This window comes from Echiichthys vipera (genome assembly GCF_963691815.1).
Source record: "Echiichthys vipera genome assembly, chromosome: 7".
Classification (NCBI taxonomy): domain Eukaryota; kingdom Metazoa; phylum Chordata; class Actinopteri; order Perciformes; family Trachinidae; genus Echiichthys; species Echiichthys vipera.
Window position 1 is genome coordinate 15,426,228 of NC_139832.1, and position 19,641 is coordinate 15,445,868.

Below are 19,641 nucleotides of genomic sequence, written 5' to 3' on the forward strand. Positions count from 1 at the left end.
TTATTTAATTTCATAACTTTTAACTTCCTGTTTAATTTACTTAGTTCTGTATTTTGGAAAAATAATATCCCGTCGAAAAGTTCTATCCTCCGTGCTCTTTGTTCTCTGATTCTAGGTGTCATTGCCCAATTCTCTACCAACAATGGTGTCCAGTGGCAATTTGTAAGAGAGCTAGACTTTAGTTCCTTCCTGGAGCCCCAAGTGGTGACCATCGAGCTGCCACCTGCAGCCAAAACCCCCTACACAGTTTTTCGATGGTGGCAGCCACAGCAAGGTTAGTGCATAATTAGGGTGCACAATACTACAGAATACAGTAACTTTTTTTATATCCCAGCTTAAGTTTCGTCTTTTATTTTCTCTCTCTCTCTCTCACTCTCTCTCTCTCTCTCTCTCTCTCTCTCTCTCTCTCTCTCTCTCTCTCTCTCTCTCTCTCTCTCTCTCTCTCTCTCTCTCTTCCTCTCCCTCTCTCTCTTCTCTCTCCATCCTTGTAGGGAAACACAGTGCCCAGTGGGCTTTGGATGATGTCTTGATCGGTATGAACGACAGCTCCAGAACAGGTTTCCATGACAAGTTCGATGGCACGACGCCTCTGAGGCACAACTGGTACCGTATTCAGGGTGGCGAGGTGACTGTGGACTGTTTGTCTCTGGACACAGCACTTACCTTCAACTCCGAGGCCATTGATAGTGAGTCAACACATTGCTGTTCATAGGCACATCCGTTTATTGTAGAGGGCTTATGGCTACAGAGATGTCAGTTGTAATTCCTAGATTTGCTCAGAAAGTGTGTAAGTGGAGTAAAGGAGTTACTCCCTCAACAATCACTGTCAAGTGGCCCCTGAGTGAGATACTTAACACCCGACTGTGAAGCTGCAGTGTTTGTAGTGAGGAGCAGAGTGTAAGTGAATGTGGAGCAGGATGTTATTGCAAAACAGCTGGATAGTTGACTTTACATAATGGAAAGGGGGTAAAAGACAAAACCATAAACACAAACATACATACATACATACATATATACATACATACATACATACATACATACATACGCACATCTAATAAACCGACACATATATTCACACACTCAACAAACCACATAAATGGCTGTACAGTGACAACACAGTATCACCCACGAAAAGGCTGAAATTGAATCACCCATTTACTGTGGCACTGTGGGTCCTGCATTATGAATGAGAGCAAACACTGAATGAACATCCTTCCCTTTATTCATGCCTGCATCAAGCTGTGAGCAGATTTACTTTGCACAAATATTACATTAAAACAGGGCCCATTCATTAAGTGTGCAACCTCAGTTCAATTTGGCAACACATCTATAAACATAAAGTTCCCGTGTCTCAGACTCCACTTCGGGCTGTTCTCATGTGGTGAAACATGCACACATGTCGAATCCAAGCAGACACATATAAGTTAATTATGTTAAGGGGCTATTGAGCAAATGAATGTTAAATCATTGAAACTTATTGCAGATACTAGATCCAGATTATACTAAAAATGTGACGTTGCTTTTACACTGTGTCTGCAGAGAAGCCACGGTATGCAGAGAGCTGGGACTTTGAGGTGTCAGGCTCATCATTCCTGCAATTTGAGTTGAGTATGGGTTGTAGTAAGTCCACCTCCTTCTCCCACGGTGTGCGACTGGAGTACTCCACAGACTGTGGTCACCACTGGTCTCTCATCACCCCAGAGTGTGTGCCCCCAGCCATTGGCTGCGCTGGTTATACTCAGAGTTCCATCTATACCTCGACCCAGTACAAACACTGGAGGAGGATCACTGTCTACTTGCCCAGTGCTGCTAAGTACGTGTTTTTTAACTTTGATATCCAAAATTTGCAGTCAGTATTGGTATATTTTCTGAGAGTGCATGAACTCCCAACTTTTATAACTTGCTTCTGAATCCCTCAGTTCCCCCAGAACTCGGTTCCGTTGGATCCAAACCCACTTCACCCCGGGTGCAGAGGGATGGGCTCTAGATAATGTGTTACTTGCCCCTGGATGCCCCTGGATGTGCTCTGGACATGGTCTGTGTGACAATGGACGCTGTGTGTAAGTAAAACACATACATCTGATCAATTTTACACTTATATCTCTTTACTTTACAAACATAGAAAAGTTATTTACCCTCACTTTTTCTCCCATTCTCACACAGGTGTGACAAGGGTTATGGAGGGGCACACTGTGTGCCTTTGGTTCCCCTGCCATCTGTACTGAGAGAGGACTTTAATGAGAACATGCAGCAGGAGACGTGGCCCGAGGTATACGGAGCGGAGAGGGGAACTCTGAGCGGAGAGCCTCTTAAATCTGGCACTGCCCTTATCTTCAAAGGGGTATGGGTCCTACACACTATGCAGACAAACATCAAGAGAAATAATAACACAGCTAAATCACATAGACTGGTTTGATATCTCTAGATTACTGACTTTCCTTAACCGACAAACAATATTATCCGATTCTATTTGTTTGCAGGATGGTCTGCGAATGCTAGTGTCACGGGATCTGGACTGCACCAACACTCTCTACATCCAGTTTTCCTTCAAATTCATCACGAAAGGTAATACATAAGTCAGTGTTTTTAGTCTTCTTAGCATACAGTAGCTGTATTTTTTCATCAAAATATTGTTTCTTTTCAAGATATTTTTTTAGTAGATTATCTTGTTTGCTTTTCCAGGTGTCCCGGAACGCTCCCATTCAGTGCTGCTGCAGTACTCTGTGAACGGAGGAATCAGCTGGCTGATGCTGGATGAGTTTTATTTCCCAGCGTCCACTGACACTCTGTTCCTCCACCTGCCGCTGCCAGCCAGCGCTCAGACCAATGCCACTCGTTTCAGACTCTGGCAGCCTTACAACAGCGGTGAGTGGACACATTGTGTGGTTGCACACTGAGATTCAGACAATCTGTGTTCTTCACATCTCTTGTCTGTTTCTTCTCCACATCCACTTTTCTTCATGCCTCCTAAACCAGTAGAATCAATGTGTATCAATGTCCACAATATTATGCCTTTCAGGTAAGAAGGAGGAGGTGTGGGTAGTAGATGATCTCATCATTGATGGCAGCTCCTTACACAACCCACCGGTGGTGATAGACAGCTTTGAGGAAGGCCCCAATGAGTCCAACTGGCTGTTCTTCCCCGGGGGAAATACTGGCCTCTACTGCCCTTACCAGAAGACTGGACTGTAAGAAACACAGTTTTGAATGTTGATAATGGTGGGGTCTTGACAGTGTTTCTATATCATCTTTGAGCCAAATTTGCAAAGTATGTTTGAACCCTTGGCTAATCTTTGTGTTTGTGTGTGTTTGGTGCAGGGAGGATGACGAGTCAGCCATGGTGTTTGTCTCCAGCGAGCTTGGAGAGCACTCCATTACCACCAGGGACATTGACGTAAATGAGAACACTATCATCCAGTTTGAGGTACACAAACACAGCGCTGATGACATCTTTTCCAAAGTGTCATAACACTTAATCATTCAAAACATAAATCATTGCTTGTCATCTTCAACGATGGTGTGTATATTTATGTCACTTCAGATTAATGTGGGCTGCACAGCTGAGAGCTCCTCTGCCCACCCAGTGCGTCTTGAATTCTCACGGGACTTTGGTGCCACGTGGCACCTTTTGGTGCCTCTGTGTTCTGGTGGGCCCCAGCCCTCCTCACTATGCTCCACAGAGCTCCACCCTGCCAGCCTCTATTTCCCTGGTACAACTCAGGGCTGGAGAAGAGAGGTTATTCACTTTGGCAAGCTTCGCCTATGCGGGTAAGGATTAGATGAATCCTGTACAGCAGATGCATAAAAGACAACCAGAAGACGCTCTAATATGTTTTTAATAAGCTTACAAGATAATATCTGTTGATAGTATCCAACTGTCTTTCTCTATAATCCCTTCATTTTGACTTTCCTACAGGTCAGTGAGGTTCCGTTGGTATCAGGGTTTCTTTTCAACCGGTTCTGCTCCTCCAACATGGGCGTTAGACAACATCTACATTGGCCCACAGTGCCAGGACATGTGTAATGGTCATGGGACTTGTGTGGGTGGGAGCCACTGTGTGTGTGACCCTGGCTACTCTGGATCTGACTGCTCTGTTCCTGACACCCCCAACCCTGACTTCCTCAAGGAGGACTTTGAAGGTACACTACCATAGAGACACAAGATATCATCAGGAAGTAGACAGTTCATTTATCGAAAATGTATTTCTGTGTGAGGGCATTTGATGGATTACGTATGTATATGTGTAGTATATATTGGTCAGTCAGGGTTATCAGAAATCCTCAAAATCCCTCTTATTTTACCGTATATTACTTGAATGGAATGTGATGCATACTGCTGACATTTATGCCCTTAAAATATATTTTGTTTTTAATATTTAACTAGAGTTAAGACTAGGATCTCCTTCAGCCAAATGCTTTTTAATGTTTGTTTTTTTTAGTGATTGCAAGTGTTTGCGTTATTTTATAATGTTGTGTTTATTATATTCTTGAGGTTTCAAGAAATGCTGATGTTTTTATTTGTATTTTTAAAGTATTGTATAATATATTATTGTAGATTGATGCTCAGTAAATAAACGTCCTGTTAGGAGCATTTCTTTGATGTTGTTAATATACAATGAATTTATGATTGTATGTTGCTTTCTATTTGTGTGTTTTTGTACGTCTTTGTGTCTAGGGGGATCTGTGGATGCTGAGCGTTTCAGACTACTGAGCGGTGGTAAACCATCCAGGAAGTGTGGTATCATGTCGAGCGGGAACCACCTGTTCTTCAGTGAGGACGGTCTACGCATGTTGGTCACCAATGACATGGACCTGGCAAATGCCAGGTATAGCTAAAGCCACACACACAAACAACAAAGAAAAATACTTACCAACTTCACACACACACATCATCCAATGTAATAATCTCATGTGCTAATGGCTGTACTTCCCAGGTTTGTTCAGTTCTTCCTACGTCTTGGCTGTGGTAAGGCGTCTCCAGATCCTCGCTCCCAGCCAGTTTTGCTGCAGTTCTCTGTGGACGGGGGTCTTACCTGGGGCCTCCTGCAGGAATTTCTTTTCAGCAACAGCAGTAATCAGGCTCGGCTGGTGGCCCTGGAGATCCCGCTGCGTGCCCGCACACCTTCCACGCGCTTCCGCTGGTGGCAGCCCTCTGAGAATGGACACTTCTACAGCCCATGGGTCATTGACCAGGTACAGTAAGTGAGGATCCATCCAACCATATATCCATCTACTGTACTGTGATTAGTACTTTAATGATTTTAATTTAAACACCAAAACATGGCTGTCATCCATCTAAACTTTAATATTTTCATCCCTCTTCAGCCTTCTTTACATTAACTATGCAAACACGTAACTTTTATTCCCTAGGTGGTAGTAGGCGGCAGTGCCAGTGGCTGGGGACCTTTGGAAGATGATTTCTCCTCAATCGACGGGCGGTCATGGCTTCTTCACCCCGGAGGAACCCGAATGCCTGTTTGTGGCTCCGATGGGCCTGCTTTCGCGTTCATAGAGAAGTCCAACACCCGCTATGCTGTAACCACTGATATCAGTTTGGGTCAAGACGCCTTCATCCAGTTTGACTTCTCTGCTTCCTGCTCTGTCACCAACTCCTGCTACTGTAAGCAATATCAAGTGTAAATAAGCTGAGATTGGTAGTCAATCCCAAATAGAGCTGCAACTGATGATTATAACCATCACTGATTAATCATTTTGGCTAAAAAAAAATAGTGAAAGATGCCTGTTAAATTGTCCCACAGCCCAAGAGGATCTGTTATATTATTAAAATAGATTATTTTCTTCAAACGGTCCAAACCCCAAACCCAAGTTATTATTATACATGATGATGGAAAACACCGAATTCTCACATTTGGGAAGCTGTAACCAATAAATGTGTGGCATGTTTGCTTGAAAAATGTAAAAATGATTAGATTATCAAAATAGTTCTAAATTATGTATGTCAATCACCTGATCAACCGATCAATCAATCAATCAGCACCAGCCATATTTAGTGTAATATGGTTAAATAAAGAAGTTAAATGAAGTACCAACATTGCATATGTAGTGTTGAGATTATCAAGCTGTTTATGTTTTCCAGTCGTTTGCAGTTTCTCGAATATACATCATGTTACATTGTGTTTCTCATCTTCCTCTGTAGCCGTTGAGTTGGAGTATTCTCTGGATCTGGGTCTGAACTGGCAGCCTGTGGTCAGAGACTGTCTGCCTACAAGCCCTGACTGTTCCTCCTACACCCTGCAGAGGTTGCTGGTCTCTGACACTTATAACAAGTGGGGCCGTGTTACCCTGCCTATCCCGTCGTATGCCAGGTCAGCACTGCCCTGAACTCACTCACACATGGACAGACTTGTGTAGCCTATACAGATTCTGCAGTACACTCATATCATAAGCATTATGTGCCATGTTAAGATTTACAATTTAATCTCTTGCTACAGTTTGTAATGTATTTCAACTTAACCTGTGAGATGTATCTTTGATCTTTACTTTGATCTTTACGTCTTTAGGTCTCCGGCCACAAGGTTCCGTTGGTTCCAGCAGGCGCCCTTTGACAAGCAGCAGACTTGGGCTCTGGATAACCTCTACATTGGAGATGGCTGCCCAGATATGTGCTCTGGACACGGACACTGCCAACAGAGCTCCTGTGTGTAAGTAAAGGCAGCCTCATGCATGAATATAATGTCTGGAATGACAGCTGCTTGTAATGGACAATAAGTTGTAAAAATGAAATGCAAGTTTTAATTCAAAACGCTTTATTTTCTCAAGTTTGTATAAGTTAATGTATATGCTTACAGAATGTTGTATGTGGAATATTGTTTGGCCTATTGTTTGAACCTTTTCTTTCTTTTTTTACTTGATCATGTAAAGTTACTGTATTAGGTATGTTTGTGCTTCCAAACTCACTATAACTTGATGGACTCCCCAGGTGTGACGCAGAGTGGGGCGGAGAGTACTGCGATGAGCCTGTGGTCCCTCTGCCCTCTCAGCTGAAGGACAGCTTCAGTCGAGCTCCCTCGCTCAGCCACTGGCAAATACTCACTGGTGGAAAACTCAGCACTGTGTGCGGTGCCGTGGCCTCTGGAGCTGCTCTGCACTTCAGTGGGGTGAATATACATTTACCCTCGTTATTTGGTTTCTTTTTTACTTTCTTACAACATTTTCTAGCATGAAATACTCCCCAACCATGGATCTGCTGGGGAATAAATGCAATTTGTATACTGAAATAAACTCATGTGAAGTAGGGATTGAAAACAAACTTCTGTAATAAAGTTAACAGTTGTTAACAGTAAACAGATAATACAGATTTAGAAGAGAGAGGCATCCAACGATATCAGAAAGATGCTGCTTCTAGTAACAATCTGTTGATTTAAAGACCACAACATAAGTAGCGGTCAGCCTTTATGACAGCTCAAGCTTTCCTGAGGCACTTAGGGCAGTGTTGTAAATATAAACTTATTGACAGGCAGATCTTAACACAAGACAGGACGGATACAATGCCAGAGAAACCTTTTAAGAGTGGCTGTTAAAAGTCTTGCATTAAGCTGTATCAAGATAAATTACTACTTTAGTTAAAGTCAGTTTAAATATTCTCGATATGTTTCAGAAATGTTCTCTGTAATCAAAATAACATACATGTTTGAACCTTTTGGATTTGTTTTTCAGAAGGATGCTACAGTTAAATAGAGAATGCTGTAAATAGAGACATAGAAATACAGACAAGACATCCATCCATCACAGGCCTGTAATGTCTGACTGTTTCTATTCTACTGATTACATTTATATGCGTCTGCACACAGAGTTGCAGCCGTCAGCTGGTGACAGTGGACCTGAACCTGACCAATGCCGAGTTCATCCAGTTCTACTTCATGTATGGCTGCATGATCCCACCTAGCAACCGTAACCAGGGCGTGCTTCTGGAGTACAGTCTGAATGGAGGAATCAACTGGCACCTACTGACAGAGATCTTCTATGATCTGTACACCAAGCCCGGGTGAGTTTTTAACAAAAATAGACGTAAACATAACCACCTGAACTCAACCGAGTAAAGAGTGAAAAACGTCTATCTGTGACTTTCTTTATGTTTAGGTTTGTGAATGTACTGCTGCCCCCTGCTGCCCGTCAGGAAGGAGTGCGTGTTCGCTGGTGGCAGCCTCTACATGAGGGAGCAGACCACAGTGATTGGGCTTTGGATAACGTCCTCATCGCAGGCTCAGACCCACGAGCACAAATATCTGACACATTTGGAGGGGTGGCGCTGCCCAACCATGAGAGAGCTCCTGCTGATGGGACCTCAGGAAGGATAGGGCAGCTGAGCGAGCAGGAGGAAACACCCATTGGTATTTCTGAATTAATTTCTCAATTAAACAGTCTACAGGAGTGTCTTATTGTTTTTATCAATAAAGAAAGCCTCTTGGTCTTTTAACTATCTATTTTTTGCTTGTCTTTCTTTGCTCTCAGTGAGCGATCATTGGTTGTTCTCAGAGGACTGCTCGGTGCAGCGTTTCTGCAGCTCTCCTGATGGAGTGATGGTGTGTGGCAATGCTGATGGGAGAGAGGTGTATGCTGTCACACATGATATTATTCCTGACAAGGGCTGGGTCATGCAATTCAAGGTAACTTAAGAGGCTTAATGACACACGGGCAATACAGACATTAATTTCTGCTGCGTGATATCCTTTAGTGCATGAAGTTCATTGTCAATAAGGACCTATTTGCTATGATGGTGACTTTGTTAATATCTGTGTGCTGATTTAGATTGCAGTAGGCTGCAGTGTGCCAGATCGTCAAGCAGACAGGCAAATTCATGTTCAGTATTCAGTGGACTTTGGAGTGACCTGGAAGTACCTGGTGCCCCAGTGCCTGCCTGCCGACCCCCGCTGTGGAGGTCAGGTCTCCCAGCCTTCAGTCTTTTTCCCTGCTGATGGTTGGAAGAGGGCTGTCTACCCCCTGCCTGACAGCCTGGCAGACTCGTGAGTCATCCTACTTCATAGCTACTTTCACATTCTTTTGACAAAACATGCAGTACTACTTCATATTTGATTTCCCCATCACGGCACACCAGGCCTAAATTATTGATAGCTTGAATGATTGTCATGATATAAATTATGAAAATAGTACGCGTGTTGTTTAATTAGCCTGTCTTGTCTTTTCCTCAGTGCCGTGAGGTTCCGGTTTTTCCAGCAACACTCAGATATTCAGTGGGGTGTGGAGAACTTTTACATCGGGCCGGCGTGTGACGGCCACTGTGGGGGACATGGAGATTGTCTTGATCAGCGCTGTCTCTGTGACCCAGGATTCACTGGACCAAACTGCTATGCCAGCACGGCTCTAAAGGTAAAAACTTGAATACAAAAATAATAATTAAAAAAACGTAGAATTTAACTACCCGAGATGGTGCGTGACTTAGATGTGTCCTTTTTTCTGTAGGCATCTCTGAAGGAGCGTTTTGACTGGGAGGGGGCAGCAGGCCCTCAGTGGCAGGTGCTGGAGGGTGGTAGGCCGTGTACAGACTGTGGTGTGTTGGTGGAGGGGACAGCCCTGTACTTTGGAGGGGCTGATGCCAGACAGGCTGTCACTGCAGATCTGGACCTCCGCGGAGCAAAGTTAGTACTCATCTTCTGTCAACCGCAGCAAGAAGTTTTTATCAACCTTTAAATATCGTGCTACTCTTGGTGCATTTTAACTGTGTTTTTTGTGGATAGGTTTGTGGAGTACTGGGCCAGAATTGGAAGTGAAGATAACATGACCATGTGCCACCGTCCAACTTGTCGTAAAGAGGGAGTGCTGCTGGACTACTCTACCGATGGAGGTGCACTAACGATATGCGCGTATACAGTGCATCGCATATACGTATACATTTCTTCTCTTCTTTCATGTTTTCATTCTGACCATATCTGTTCCTCAGGTGTGTCTTGGACACTTCTGCATGAGATGGATTATCTGAAGTATGTGTCGGTGAGGAGAGATTATATCGTCCTCCCAGAGGGAGCTCTGACCAATGCTACTCGTCTGCGCTGGTGGCAACCATTTACCATTTCCTCTGGCCTTGCAACCCCCAGCCTGGAGAGAGCCCAGTGGGCCATAGATAACATCTTGGTGGGCGGGTCTGACATCAACCCACCCACTCTTCTTGATACCTTTGATGATGGTTAGTTTGTGTTGATGTAGTCAGGGGATGAAGGCTCATCTGTCGTGACAAAAGGTGTTCTGGAAATCACGTTGACTCTTCCTCCACTTCTCTTTTCATTTCTTTACCTTTCACCAGAGGGTGTTTCGCATGAGGAAAGCTGGACTTTCTACCCTAATGCTGTGCGCACAGCTGGCTTCTGTGGAAACCCCTCCTTCCACCTGTACTGGCCCAACAAAAACCAAGACAAGACACACAATATCCTGGCGACACGAGAACTCATAGTGCAGCCTGGATATATTCTACAGTTTAAGGTGCAGTACTTCCACAAACCTGCTGTATTACAATCTATCTGCTATCTTTAACATGGAGGCTTTAGTCCTTTCCTGTATATCTGTCTCGTTGATGCAGATCGTTGTCGGTTGTGAAGCAGACACCTGTGAAGACCATCATTCTGTCCTGCTGCAGTACAGGAAGGATGCAAGGTAAGAAACGACACAGAGAGGCTCTTTTTTAATGGTGTGTGTTTCCTATTCTAAAGTTAACAGCTATACTTTAGACAATGCATGGACATTTTTCCAGCTATTATGGACATTAATTAACTGATCTGACAGTAGGAGCAGGTGGTTCCATGGCATGATCTGAAACATCAGTACTTTATGTCAGGTCATTGACCTATAGTTTAAAACATTAGCTGGACTCTACACCCATTATTTTCTATTTAAACTGTAATTTAAATTATTTTTTTCCTTAATAGAATGTGTTTTTACATGGACAGTTTTCAGCTCTCACTCTCTCCATTTAGGTCTGACTCGTGGCAGCTAGTACAGTCCGAGTGCCTCCCCTCCTCAGTCAACAACGTGGGCTGCTCTCCCTTCCAGTTCCATGAGTCCACAATCTACAGTCCTGTCAACAGCTCAACATGGACCAGGGTCACTGTCCAGCTGCCAGACCATGTCTCCTCAGGGTAGGAGCACAAATATTTTATTTCTGTGGTTAGCAATGGGACTTATCAGGATTTTATATCATGATTTCTGAAGTGTTCTCTGCTACCAGTTGAAGAAGTGTAAGCCTATAGTGATTTTTTTTCCAGGGCTACCCAGTTCCGCTTGATTCAAAAGGAGGGGACAGGAGAAAGGCAGAGCTGGGGAGTGGACCACGTTTACATTGGCGAGGCCTGCCCGGGGCTCTGCAGCGGCCACGGCTACTGTACAAGTGGAGTGGTCTGCATCTGTGATGAGGGACACCATGGTGAGCATATTAAATTCAAACTGCTAGATGCGCATACAGTTCCTTCTCATTGGTGCTGTTCAGAAGAAATGTACAGTTTCTTTGAAAAATCATGGTAAAGTGAACAAAGTAAGCATTTGCAACTGAACCGATCAAGTGATTCCATTTGACCTAAACAGATTTTTTTTTTTAAATTGAATACAGTTTAAGTTCCTGGAAACCTCTCCTTGCACTCTTGTTGTTATTTAACGTACACTGTCGACCCTGTCGTAGACCGGCCTGTCATCTTTATTTCATACAAGTTCATCACCTCCCCTCTTCATCCTCTCACCTCAACAGGTGATGACTGCTCACTCTCCAGTAATGACCTGCCTAGCTCCATTAAGGACAACTTTGAGTCGGGCAGTGTGTCTCAGGAAAGCTGGCAGTTGATACAGGGTGGTGGAGTGGGCAGTGGTTGTGGGCAGCTCTCACCGCATGCCCATGGAGATTCACTCTACTTCAATGGCTGTAAGATGAGGCAGGCAGTTACCAAACAGCTGGACCTCACTAGAGCCAGGTACAGGTACTACCAAAATATACTGTACATGAACTAATTATTAGTTTTCCCCTCATCAGGAGCTGTATTATCAACCTTCCTTTTCTCCAACCATCTCTCTTTTTCCTTCCTTCTCTGTCTCCCTACAGTAAGATCATGTTTGTACTGCAGATCGGCAGCGTGGCACAGACAGATAGCTGTAACATAGCTCTGGATCAGGCTGACACAGTTGACCGGGCTGTGCTGCTGCAATACAGCGTCAACAATGGAGTCAGCTGGCATGTAATCGCCCAGCACCAGCCCAAAGACTTCATAAAGGCCCAGAGAGTCTCCTACAATATTCCACTGTAAGTGACACACAGGGACCCTCATAAGGTGCCATTTATAAAGGTTTTATAATTTTTATATGGCTTTATTCATGTTGACCAATCTTTACCAATACTTCATGAATGTTCTCAACGTAAGCAAGTCATCGATCAAAGATATTAGAATTGTTACTTTCTTATTAATCATCAGCTAGTAAGTAATGTCCAGTTATACTTGTGAGTATACTGTATATTTCCATACAACATTCCATCAAATCTGCATTGTAAACATCAGAAAGTTAAATTTTGGATGCAATTTTGGAACTGGAAGTCAATTGAGTGTTCCTGAGAGAAGATAGTTAGGTAAAAAGACAAAGCAAGTGACCTAAAATACATCAGCCTGAGATATTTTTCACAACCTCAAAGCTGTTCTTTATGATGATTTATGACTGTTTTACAAAGCATTTTTAGATTATTTATTAGTCATTAAGAAGGTCATGGGTTACAACTTTTAAACACTTTATACTGGGTGCCTTTTTAGAAAGTGGTACTGTTTAAACCAGCTTGGTAAACTTCATTAGGCTGGTTTGAGCGACTATAATCAACACGCTTGTTTCCCCTCACTGACTTTATAATCTTTCATATGGTCTCTCCAGAGAGGCGAGAGTTAAAGGGGTGATGCTGCGATGGTGGCAGCCACGCCACGACGGCGCAGGACATGACCAGTGGGCGTTGGACCATGTGGAAGTAGTTCTGTGAGTACCCAATTCCCTGCCGGCCCCAGGCACCCCAGACTGGCCCCCAAAAGAACCCCGATCTGCCCCCGTCTCTACCTCTGCCTCAGCCTCACCTGTAGAAACGGTCCCCTCTAGTCCACACAAACAGATACAGTATACAAATACACATATGCACAGCTGCATGTGTACTGCTCACCACCTACAAGCAACCTCTCTTCTTTAAAATTCTCATGATAGCTTTTGGTGTCAGGCAAGCAGAGTAGAAAAATGACTGCAGTGTGCTTTGCTGTGAAGAGTTCTGATTGTGGATGGCTGTTCTTTGTATGACAGATGAAATCCTGCTGTCAGATCATCATATTTTCAGTGTCTTGTAGACCCCATGCATCTCCCATATAACTAACTTTATTTAACTGGTTAAATAAACTAACCATATAAGTATTTTTCACTGAAATTTGTCTAAAAAGTCTTGAAAGTATAGAAGTTAACACTTTAAATTTTGTAGCTATATCTTAATCAGACTATTGCAATCTTAAAAATGTTATTTAAAATGTTGCCATTTGTTTTCCATGCTGAAGCACTCAGTAGATGTGAAGCACCCATTCACATATCCATTCATAATTTACAGTATTCACTCATTTACAGTTAGCCTGCCTGTCCCCTAGTGGCCATTATACGACAGGACACAGAGAGTTGTACCAAGATCATACAACACAGAAACTGTGAAGGTGGCTTCACATTTATGACAGTGTGTCTTTGTCCTACTGAAGTCAGTGTTGTCAGACAGGCCCTTTAGTCTGACTGTTCTATTGTTGTTTTAATTTTCACGTTCATTTTTATGTGCAAAAATAGTCCTGCATTTTATTCTGCTATGAATAAAAAAATGTCCTCCATCTTAAATTTGTTTTGATGGCACTTGCAGACTCCTTGCACTGATTTACTGACTGTTTGTTTTGTCCTTTCCCTTTTTTTTTTAACATTTATTTTGCATTTTATTCTGTAACCAGGATCAGTAAACATTTTCTCTTCTCTGTGTTGGAGACAATGTCAGTTTTCAAACCAAAGTGGCAAAGCTGTAGATTCTGCAGGGCACTGAAGATATCATGAACATGGTCTACACTCGGCTAGCATATTCTTAAACATGGCAATATCATAAAGCATTTCAAGTGCATTTTTCTGCATGTCGCTGTGGGTGTCAGAGCAATGGTTCCCTCTGATGTGGGTGCTGATTGTTCATTTATATGTGTACTCAATGCATTTCAAATGCTGCAATACAACAACCACATTAAAACACTCTAATATTTCAAGAACCATTGATACAAAGTTACACAAACACACACATTTCTGCCTAACCTGAGCTGTCCCTGGTCTACGTGGTCGTGACCTGTCCCACTTCCTTCCCTTGCACTCGCACGGTTTTCAACAGTGGCTGCTGAAAAGACTGACCGTGATCTTCACACTTTGCTCTGTTGTTTATTTCTCTCTGTTCACCACTCCTCCACTCCTTCGCACATTCTTCCTCTCACTCCTACTCCTGCTCAATCTTTTCTTTTGCTCCACACGGCTTTCCTCCCGGCTGCTTAATGTCACTAATGTGTTTGATCATGTGGTCATGCTCATTCCTTTGCTTGTGCCGCATCATATCCTACCTTACTTCCTCCTCCTCCTCCTTCTCCGAAAACTTGTTCCTTCCCTTTTCCTCTTTTCCTCTTCACATTCTGCCATACAACGGATGGATTACTGCTGTATATCTTGCTCTGTCTTCTCTTCTACCTCTTCTACCTTCATCTGTGTTCCTCCTCTGCTCTGCATTCTTCTTTCATCTTCTTTCCTCCTCATTTTTCTCTGTCTTTTCCACCCACTATCACTTCTTCCTCAAACCTCTGACTATCATTATGCCTCTTCTCTCTCCTCCCCTCTCCTCGCTTTTTGGGCCCCTGCCTCCCCAGGCCAGGGCTCCTACCCCCCCAGACCTTTCTGCGAGACAGCAGTCCCCTCCTCCTGCTTCCCCCCTCTCGCGCTCTAACCTCTGCTCTCTTCTGTATTCTGCTCCCTCTGGCATGGCTGTAGTGTGAGGTAAGTTATCTGCGTCTTCCTGAATGCAGCCCCCCCGCCACCCTCCTCCCAACCCTTTCTTTCTTCTCCCTGTTATGGTGTACACACTCTCCCACATTTTCTCTGACACACCTAGCCCTCCTCATCATCACCATCACAGTCATCTTCATGCCCTCGCCTTAACTCAAGCCCAAGGCAGGTCAACAAGCAGGCCAGCTGCTAACAGTGTCCAGGTGGAGGCTCGCTGACAAAATGATCTAACACAAAAGATCTAAATAGACAGCTCAAAACAATATTCCCAACAACACGGTGAATAGAGGCATAAACAGAACAAATATATTGCATCCTCTAAAAGGGTTCAACACAATGTTACCAGATGGAAACAAATTCCTGATAAATGGTCTTGATTTTGAATGTGTAGTTCACACAATCCTCAAGGCATTTTAATGTTATAATTTACATATACAATGTCACTGTGTTTGTGTATGTATGTGGGATGTAATCCATCACTATACGTATATCTGTTTGTTTTGTTCTTGCTACTACCACTACTGCAAACCATTGTAGTGTTTTTGACCTAGCTGCTAATTTACAAGCCGAATTGACAATGATCCTACATGAAAAAGATTGCTGTTTTTGGGTACAGCATTTATCACACTCCCGCCCAAGCACTGAAACTGAACTTTTTTCTATTCAGTTATCAACATCAGTTGCAATGCAGGGCATCTTGCATAATTTATTTCGGGAGAGTTTCATCTGACTAACCTCCTCCATCCAACTCCTTGCATGGCTTTACAGATCGACTGTTGCCACAGCTCTCCATCCCTTTTTCATTCATGGCTGTCTGTCTGTCTGTCGACAACCACATAACTCTGAGCCAGGAGCTCCCTCCTTACTACCCTCTGGTTTCTCACCAAAAATCTGAAACACACACACACACACACACACACACACACACACACACACACACACACACACACACACACACACACACACACACACACACACACACACACACACACACACACACACACACACACACACACACACACACACACACACACACACACACACACACACACACACACACACACACACACACTTTACCAGCCATCCCTCCTATCCGCCTTCACACTTCCACCTCCACAGCATCAACCATCTTGCGTACACACACATACACACATGCGCACGCACACACACACGCGCGCACACACACACACACACACACACACACACACACACACACACACACACACCCTACCCTCCCCTCCTGACCCCCCCTGCTTTGCAGAGGCCTCTGCCTACCCTGGCTGCACTCCTGGCTCACTGGCAACGCCCTGCTGGATGGAAGAGGCAAAAGAACAGGCTAAGCAAGAGCAATCTTCCGCAGCTTTTCTCTGTGTCTCTTAGTTTCAACACCACCCCTTCTCTTCTCTCAACCCTGCACTTTTATGGCCTTGGTTTACTTCTTTTTCTTTTCTCCCAGTGACGGCTGTTAACTCTGACCTCAAACACTCAGTGTCAGAGTTCCCCCCTCTAGCTTCTGTGGTAGTATGTTTGTAGACTCTGTGTCCCATGTCTTGTCCTGTGACATTTTGGTTGTAGATACAGTACATGTAGTTCTACCGCCATGTTCACCATCTAGCTGCATCTCATTTGTGCAGAACGTAAACAAGTCCAGTTGTATAGAGTAGCCAACCATTCTCTGAGCCATGAGACCCATACAGGTGTTGAGTGTTTGAGGTTATGGCTGAAAGTAGTGAAAAAATGGCAGCATGAACATGGAAGTGATTGCGTACTAAAGCCACGTTCAACCATTTGTGTGTTTGCATGCATGGACGAGTGTGTGCGCATGGGTATGTGTGGATTTTAAGTGCCCTCGACTCGGCCACTAATGTTCACACTCCTCTTTCCCCCCTCTTTCACTGTTTTTGTATTCCTGCAGCACCCGTAAACAAAACTACATGATGAACTTTGCCAGACAGACCGGCGCGCGTCACTACTACAGCCGCAAGAGGCGGGCACTGCAACAGCGTGCCTGAACCCAACCAAGAAGGGATTCGCCCTCTGACCTGCCAATCACACATTGACGCCCATCCTTTTGCTCCTGACGACATATCGCCCTGTTGAGTCCCATCCACCAGCGGATTCTGGTCAGCCTTAGCCTTCCCTCACCCATCTCTCCCTATCCTCTACCACAAACACAGGCCAATCAGCTTACAGCAGCAAATCAAGGCCTTCCCAACCACACGGGTCGGCGGGAAAGAAAGGAGTGAATCGGCCATTTTGTTCTTTTTTTTTCCATGGACGTTCGGAGTTTCTAGTTGTTTTTCTAATTGTTGCTGTGGTTCCTCTGATTCCTATTCCTACATCCTCTGGCTTGCCTCCCCGTCACTCCCCTTCCCTATCCTCATCCTCCTTTTCCTACCACACTGTGAAATTGAGAGCGTTATATCACTGCTGAACTGACCAGCTGATTGGAGAGTTGCCTCCCAGTTCCACTGAGCCCTCGGGTGGGGAGGACCACTCCACTGCCACCAAACCAGTACACCAGGAGAAAGACCACAATGATGATGATACTGACCATTAAGAGGAATAACATTGATGAAGCTCAAAAAAAAAAAAAAAAAGTACTGTGTTCTTGCTGTTCTGTGTGTCTGTGGGATCTTTTTTGTGATGAGTTGACTGTGGTGTTCTGTTCATTTGTTTGTTCGTTTTCTACTAATTCATATGCTTTTAAAGGGGGGGGGGGGTTGCTGGGTTCTGTTTCCTTTTCCTCCTTTTATCTGGAATGAATGTGGGCAGGGCGGAGGGGGAAAAAAGCCTGGCCTCCACCAGAAGAAGGAAAGAGAACGATTTGCACGACAGGAAAAAGGAGAAAATAAAGACTGAATATTGATTTTTGTTGTTTTTTTAAATATTTTTTTTAATATATGTTGGTTCCCGAAAACACAGATATTTATGGTAAATGGTTCTTCACGTAACCTATTTAAGATGCACTGTGTGTGAAATCTGTATGTTATTTTCTAGTGTTAAGTTATTAGGCGCTCGAGTCAAGCTCTCAGACTGCATCATCTCTCCTCTTCTCATGTGCTGTTTTCCCCCCACTCCCCCTCTCTTTATCTCTCTCTCTGCTGATTTCTGATACCTGGAGGTGAGGCTCTATTAGTGTTGTTTTTTGAAGTCTGTGTAATATGGACCCTCTGCCCTCAGTGTAACTCCAGTATAGCAATCTCCTGTATATATATGTATATCCACTATGGGGAGACCCAGCAGCCTTATAAAAGGGAAATAAAGAACTGTCCAAACCTCATACTGTACACATTGCTTCAGCTGCTCGTTCACTCTTAAAACACAAGCCTGGTATTTCTTTATACTTTTCTTATTGTGAACAAATCTCAACAAGTTGGTCTATCACTCAATATTTTCTGACTTACCATCCCTGTCCTAGGGCACTCAGTCCCAAGCCCATTCCCATGGGCTTTTAACAAACAAGTAACAACAGCGCTCATGGGTGACACGAGAAGTGTCAAAAAAAAAAGTAATTGATGTATTTTAATGGTTTTTGGAGTTATGGGCTATAGCACAGAGGAATAAGTTTAGGATGAGGAGAGGGAAACATTTGTTAGCATTAAGAAAAACATATCTTCAGCCTTATGTGGCGTGTGTGTGCGTACTTGCATTTGTGTGTGTGTGTCTGAAAGTATCCAAAAGAGCAGAGAATATAATATTAAAATATTTATTTATAGACATTAAAAAATTAACAGAAAACTGATTTTTGTGACCAAGATATTGCTAAAAGAATATGTTTAAATGCTATCACCCTGGTGCACACCTCAGTGTCTTCAGACTGGGCATTCACCACATACTGCTGCATTACTCCATGCAGAGGCTGCAGAGATGCCTCTGAGCACTGCTCACTTGGTGTTGAGCCAGATTAACACCTGCCCCCTTAATATCAACCCCTAAACAGGCTTGTAACATTGTCAGGTGTCACAAGCTGCAGGTCATCAGAGCTACAATCACAAGTGCTAAAGTGATGTAGAGTAATTTGGGTGTGACGCCCAGGCAGGAGTTACAGTACGGCCAATCACAGCAGTTGTAGCTCATGTTGTATTCAGTTCCCTTGAGGCGTAAGCTGTGCACCTGGCTGCAGTCGTTCTCCGCCATGCAGCCCCTGGCCGACAGGGCGCTGTGGCTGCCATAGCTACCGTCGGCCTTGAAGCACAGCTCATCACGAGGGCACACCGTCACAATGAGCTTAAATTTCTCCTCCTTTTCCAGGATGGGGCTGAAGTAGCAGTGCAGGTTGTCACAGAGCAGTGAGGGGAGGAGAAGGTAGAACACAGCAACATGCCAGAGCTGCAACATGTTTGTCCTGCAAGTTCAAAAGAGGAATTTGGTATTTTACTGATCTAGTGACCTAATCAGGTCAAGCCAATTTAGTGTCAATATATATATACTTTCACACTGAAAATGTTTAATTGAGCATCAAGTGATTTAACTGAAAAATGTCCAATCTAGCCTTACATAATTAAATTGAATATTCAATTTAGCAGTTAGTAATTTAGACTGAAAATATTCAACTCAGTTTATATGTTCACATGGGAGAAAGTAAAAGCACTATTTTAACCTCCA

The 19,641-nt window shown here is 43.8% G+C and overlaps 1 protein-coding gene across 2 annotated transcripts in view; it reads left to right on the forward strand.

The window, feature by feature from the left end:
* Nucleotides 1-17,686, forward strand: part of reln (reelin) — a 92,402-nt gene extending 74,716 nt beyond the window's left edge. The window contains exons 32-64 of one of the 2 annotated variants that reach the window (XM_083917261.1): nucleotides 116-274; nucleotides 492-686; nucleotides 1,540-1,813; nucleotides 1,920-2,060; nucleotides 2,164-2,341; nucleotides 2,481-2,565; nucleotides 2,683-2,865; nucleotides 3,020-3,188; nucleotides 3,319-3,424; nucleotides 3,542-3,768; nucleotides 3,917-4,140; nucleotides 4,676-4,826; nucleotides 4,935-5,193; nucleotides 5,371-5,620; nucleotides 6,158-6,326; nucleotides 6,522-6,662; nucleotides 6,941-7,118; nucleotides 7,812-8,005; nucleotides 8,101-8,351; nucleotides 8,422-8,627; nucleotides 8,770-8,984; nucleotides 9,171-9,348; nucleotides 9,442-9,617; nucleotides 9,717-9,823; nucleotides 9,920-10,162; nucleotides 10,280-10,455; nucleotides 10,553-10,626; nucleotides 10,947-11,108; nucleotides 11,235-11,392; nucleotides 11,711-11,930; nucleotides 12,059-12,256; nucleotides 12,871-12,969; nucleotides 16,949-17,686. In XM_083917261.1, coding sequence (XP_083773387.1) covers nucleotides 116-274; nucleotides 492-686; nucleotides 1,540-1,813; nucleotides 1,920-2,060; nucleotides 2,164-2,341; nucleotides 2,481-2,565; nucleotides 2,683-2,865; nucleotides 3,020-3,188; nucleotides 3,319-3,424; nucleotides 3,542-3,768; nucleotides 3,917-4,140; nucleotides 4,676-4,826; nucleotides 4,935-5,193; nucleotides 5,371-5,620; nucleotides 6,158-6,326; nucleotides 6,522-6,662; nucleotides 6,941-7,118; nucleotides 7,812-8,005; nucleotides 8,101-8,351; nucleotides 8,422-8,627; nucleotides 8,770-8,984; nucleotides 9,171-9,348; nucleotides 9,442-9,617; nucleotides 9,717-9,823; nucleotides 9,920-10,162; nucleotides 10,280-10,455; nucleotides 10,553-10,626; nucleotides 10,947-11,108; nucleotides 11,235-11,392; nucleotides 11,711-11,930; nucleotides 12,059-12,256; nucleotides 12,871-12,969; nucleotides 16,949-17,045 — 5,843 coding nt within the window. In that variant the 3' untranslated portion in view covers nucleotides 17,046-17,686. The remainder of the gene's footprint in view (nucleotides 1-115; nucleotides 275-491; nucleotides 687-1,539; nucleotides 1,814-1,919; nucleotides 2,061-2,163; nucleotides 2,342-2,480; nucleotides 2,566-2,682; nucleotides 2,866-3,019; nucleotides 3,189-3,318; nucleotides 3,425-3,541; nucleotides 3,769-3,916; nucleotides 4,141-4,675; nucleotides 4,827-4,934; nucleotides 5,194-5,370; nucleotides 5,621-6,157; nucleotides 6,327-6,521; nucleotides 6,663-6,940; nucleotides 7,119-7,811; nucleotides 8,006-8,100; nucleotides 8,352-8,421; nucleotides 8,628-8,769; nucleotides 8,985-9,170; nucleotides 9,349-9,441; nucleotides 9,618-9,716; nucleotides 9,824-9,919; nucleotides 10,163-10,279; nucleotides 10,456-10,552; nucleotides 10,627-10,946; nucleotides 11,109-11,234; nucleotides 11,393-11,710; nucleotides 11,931-12,058; nucleotides 12,257-12,870; nucleotides 12,970-16,948) is intronic. The other variant, XM_083917262.1, reaches the window with a different exon arrangement.
* The last annotated feature ends 1,955 nt before the right edge of the window (nucleotides 17,687-19,641 follow it).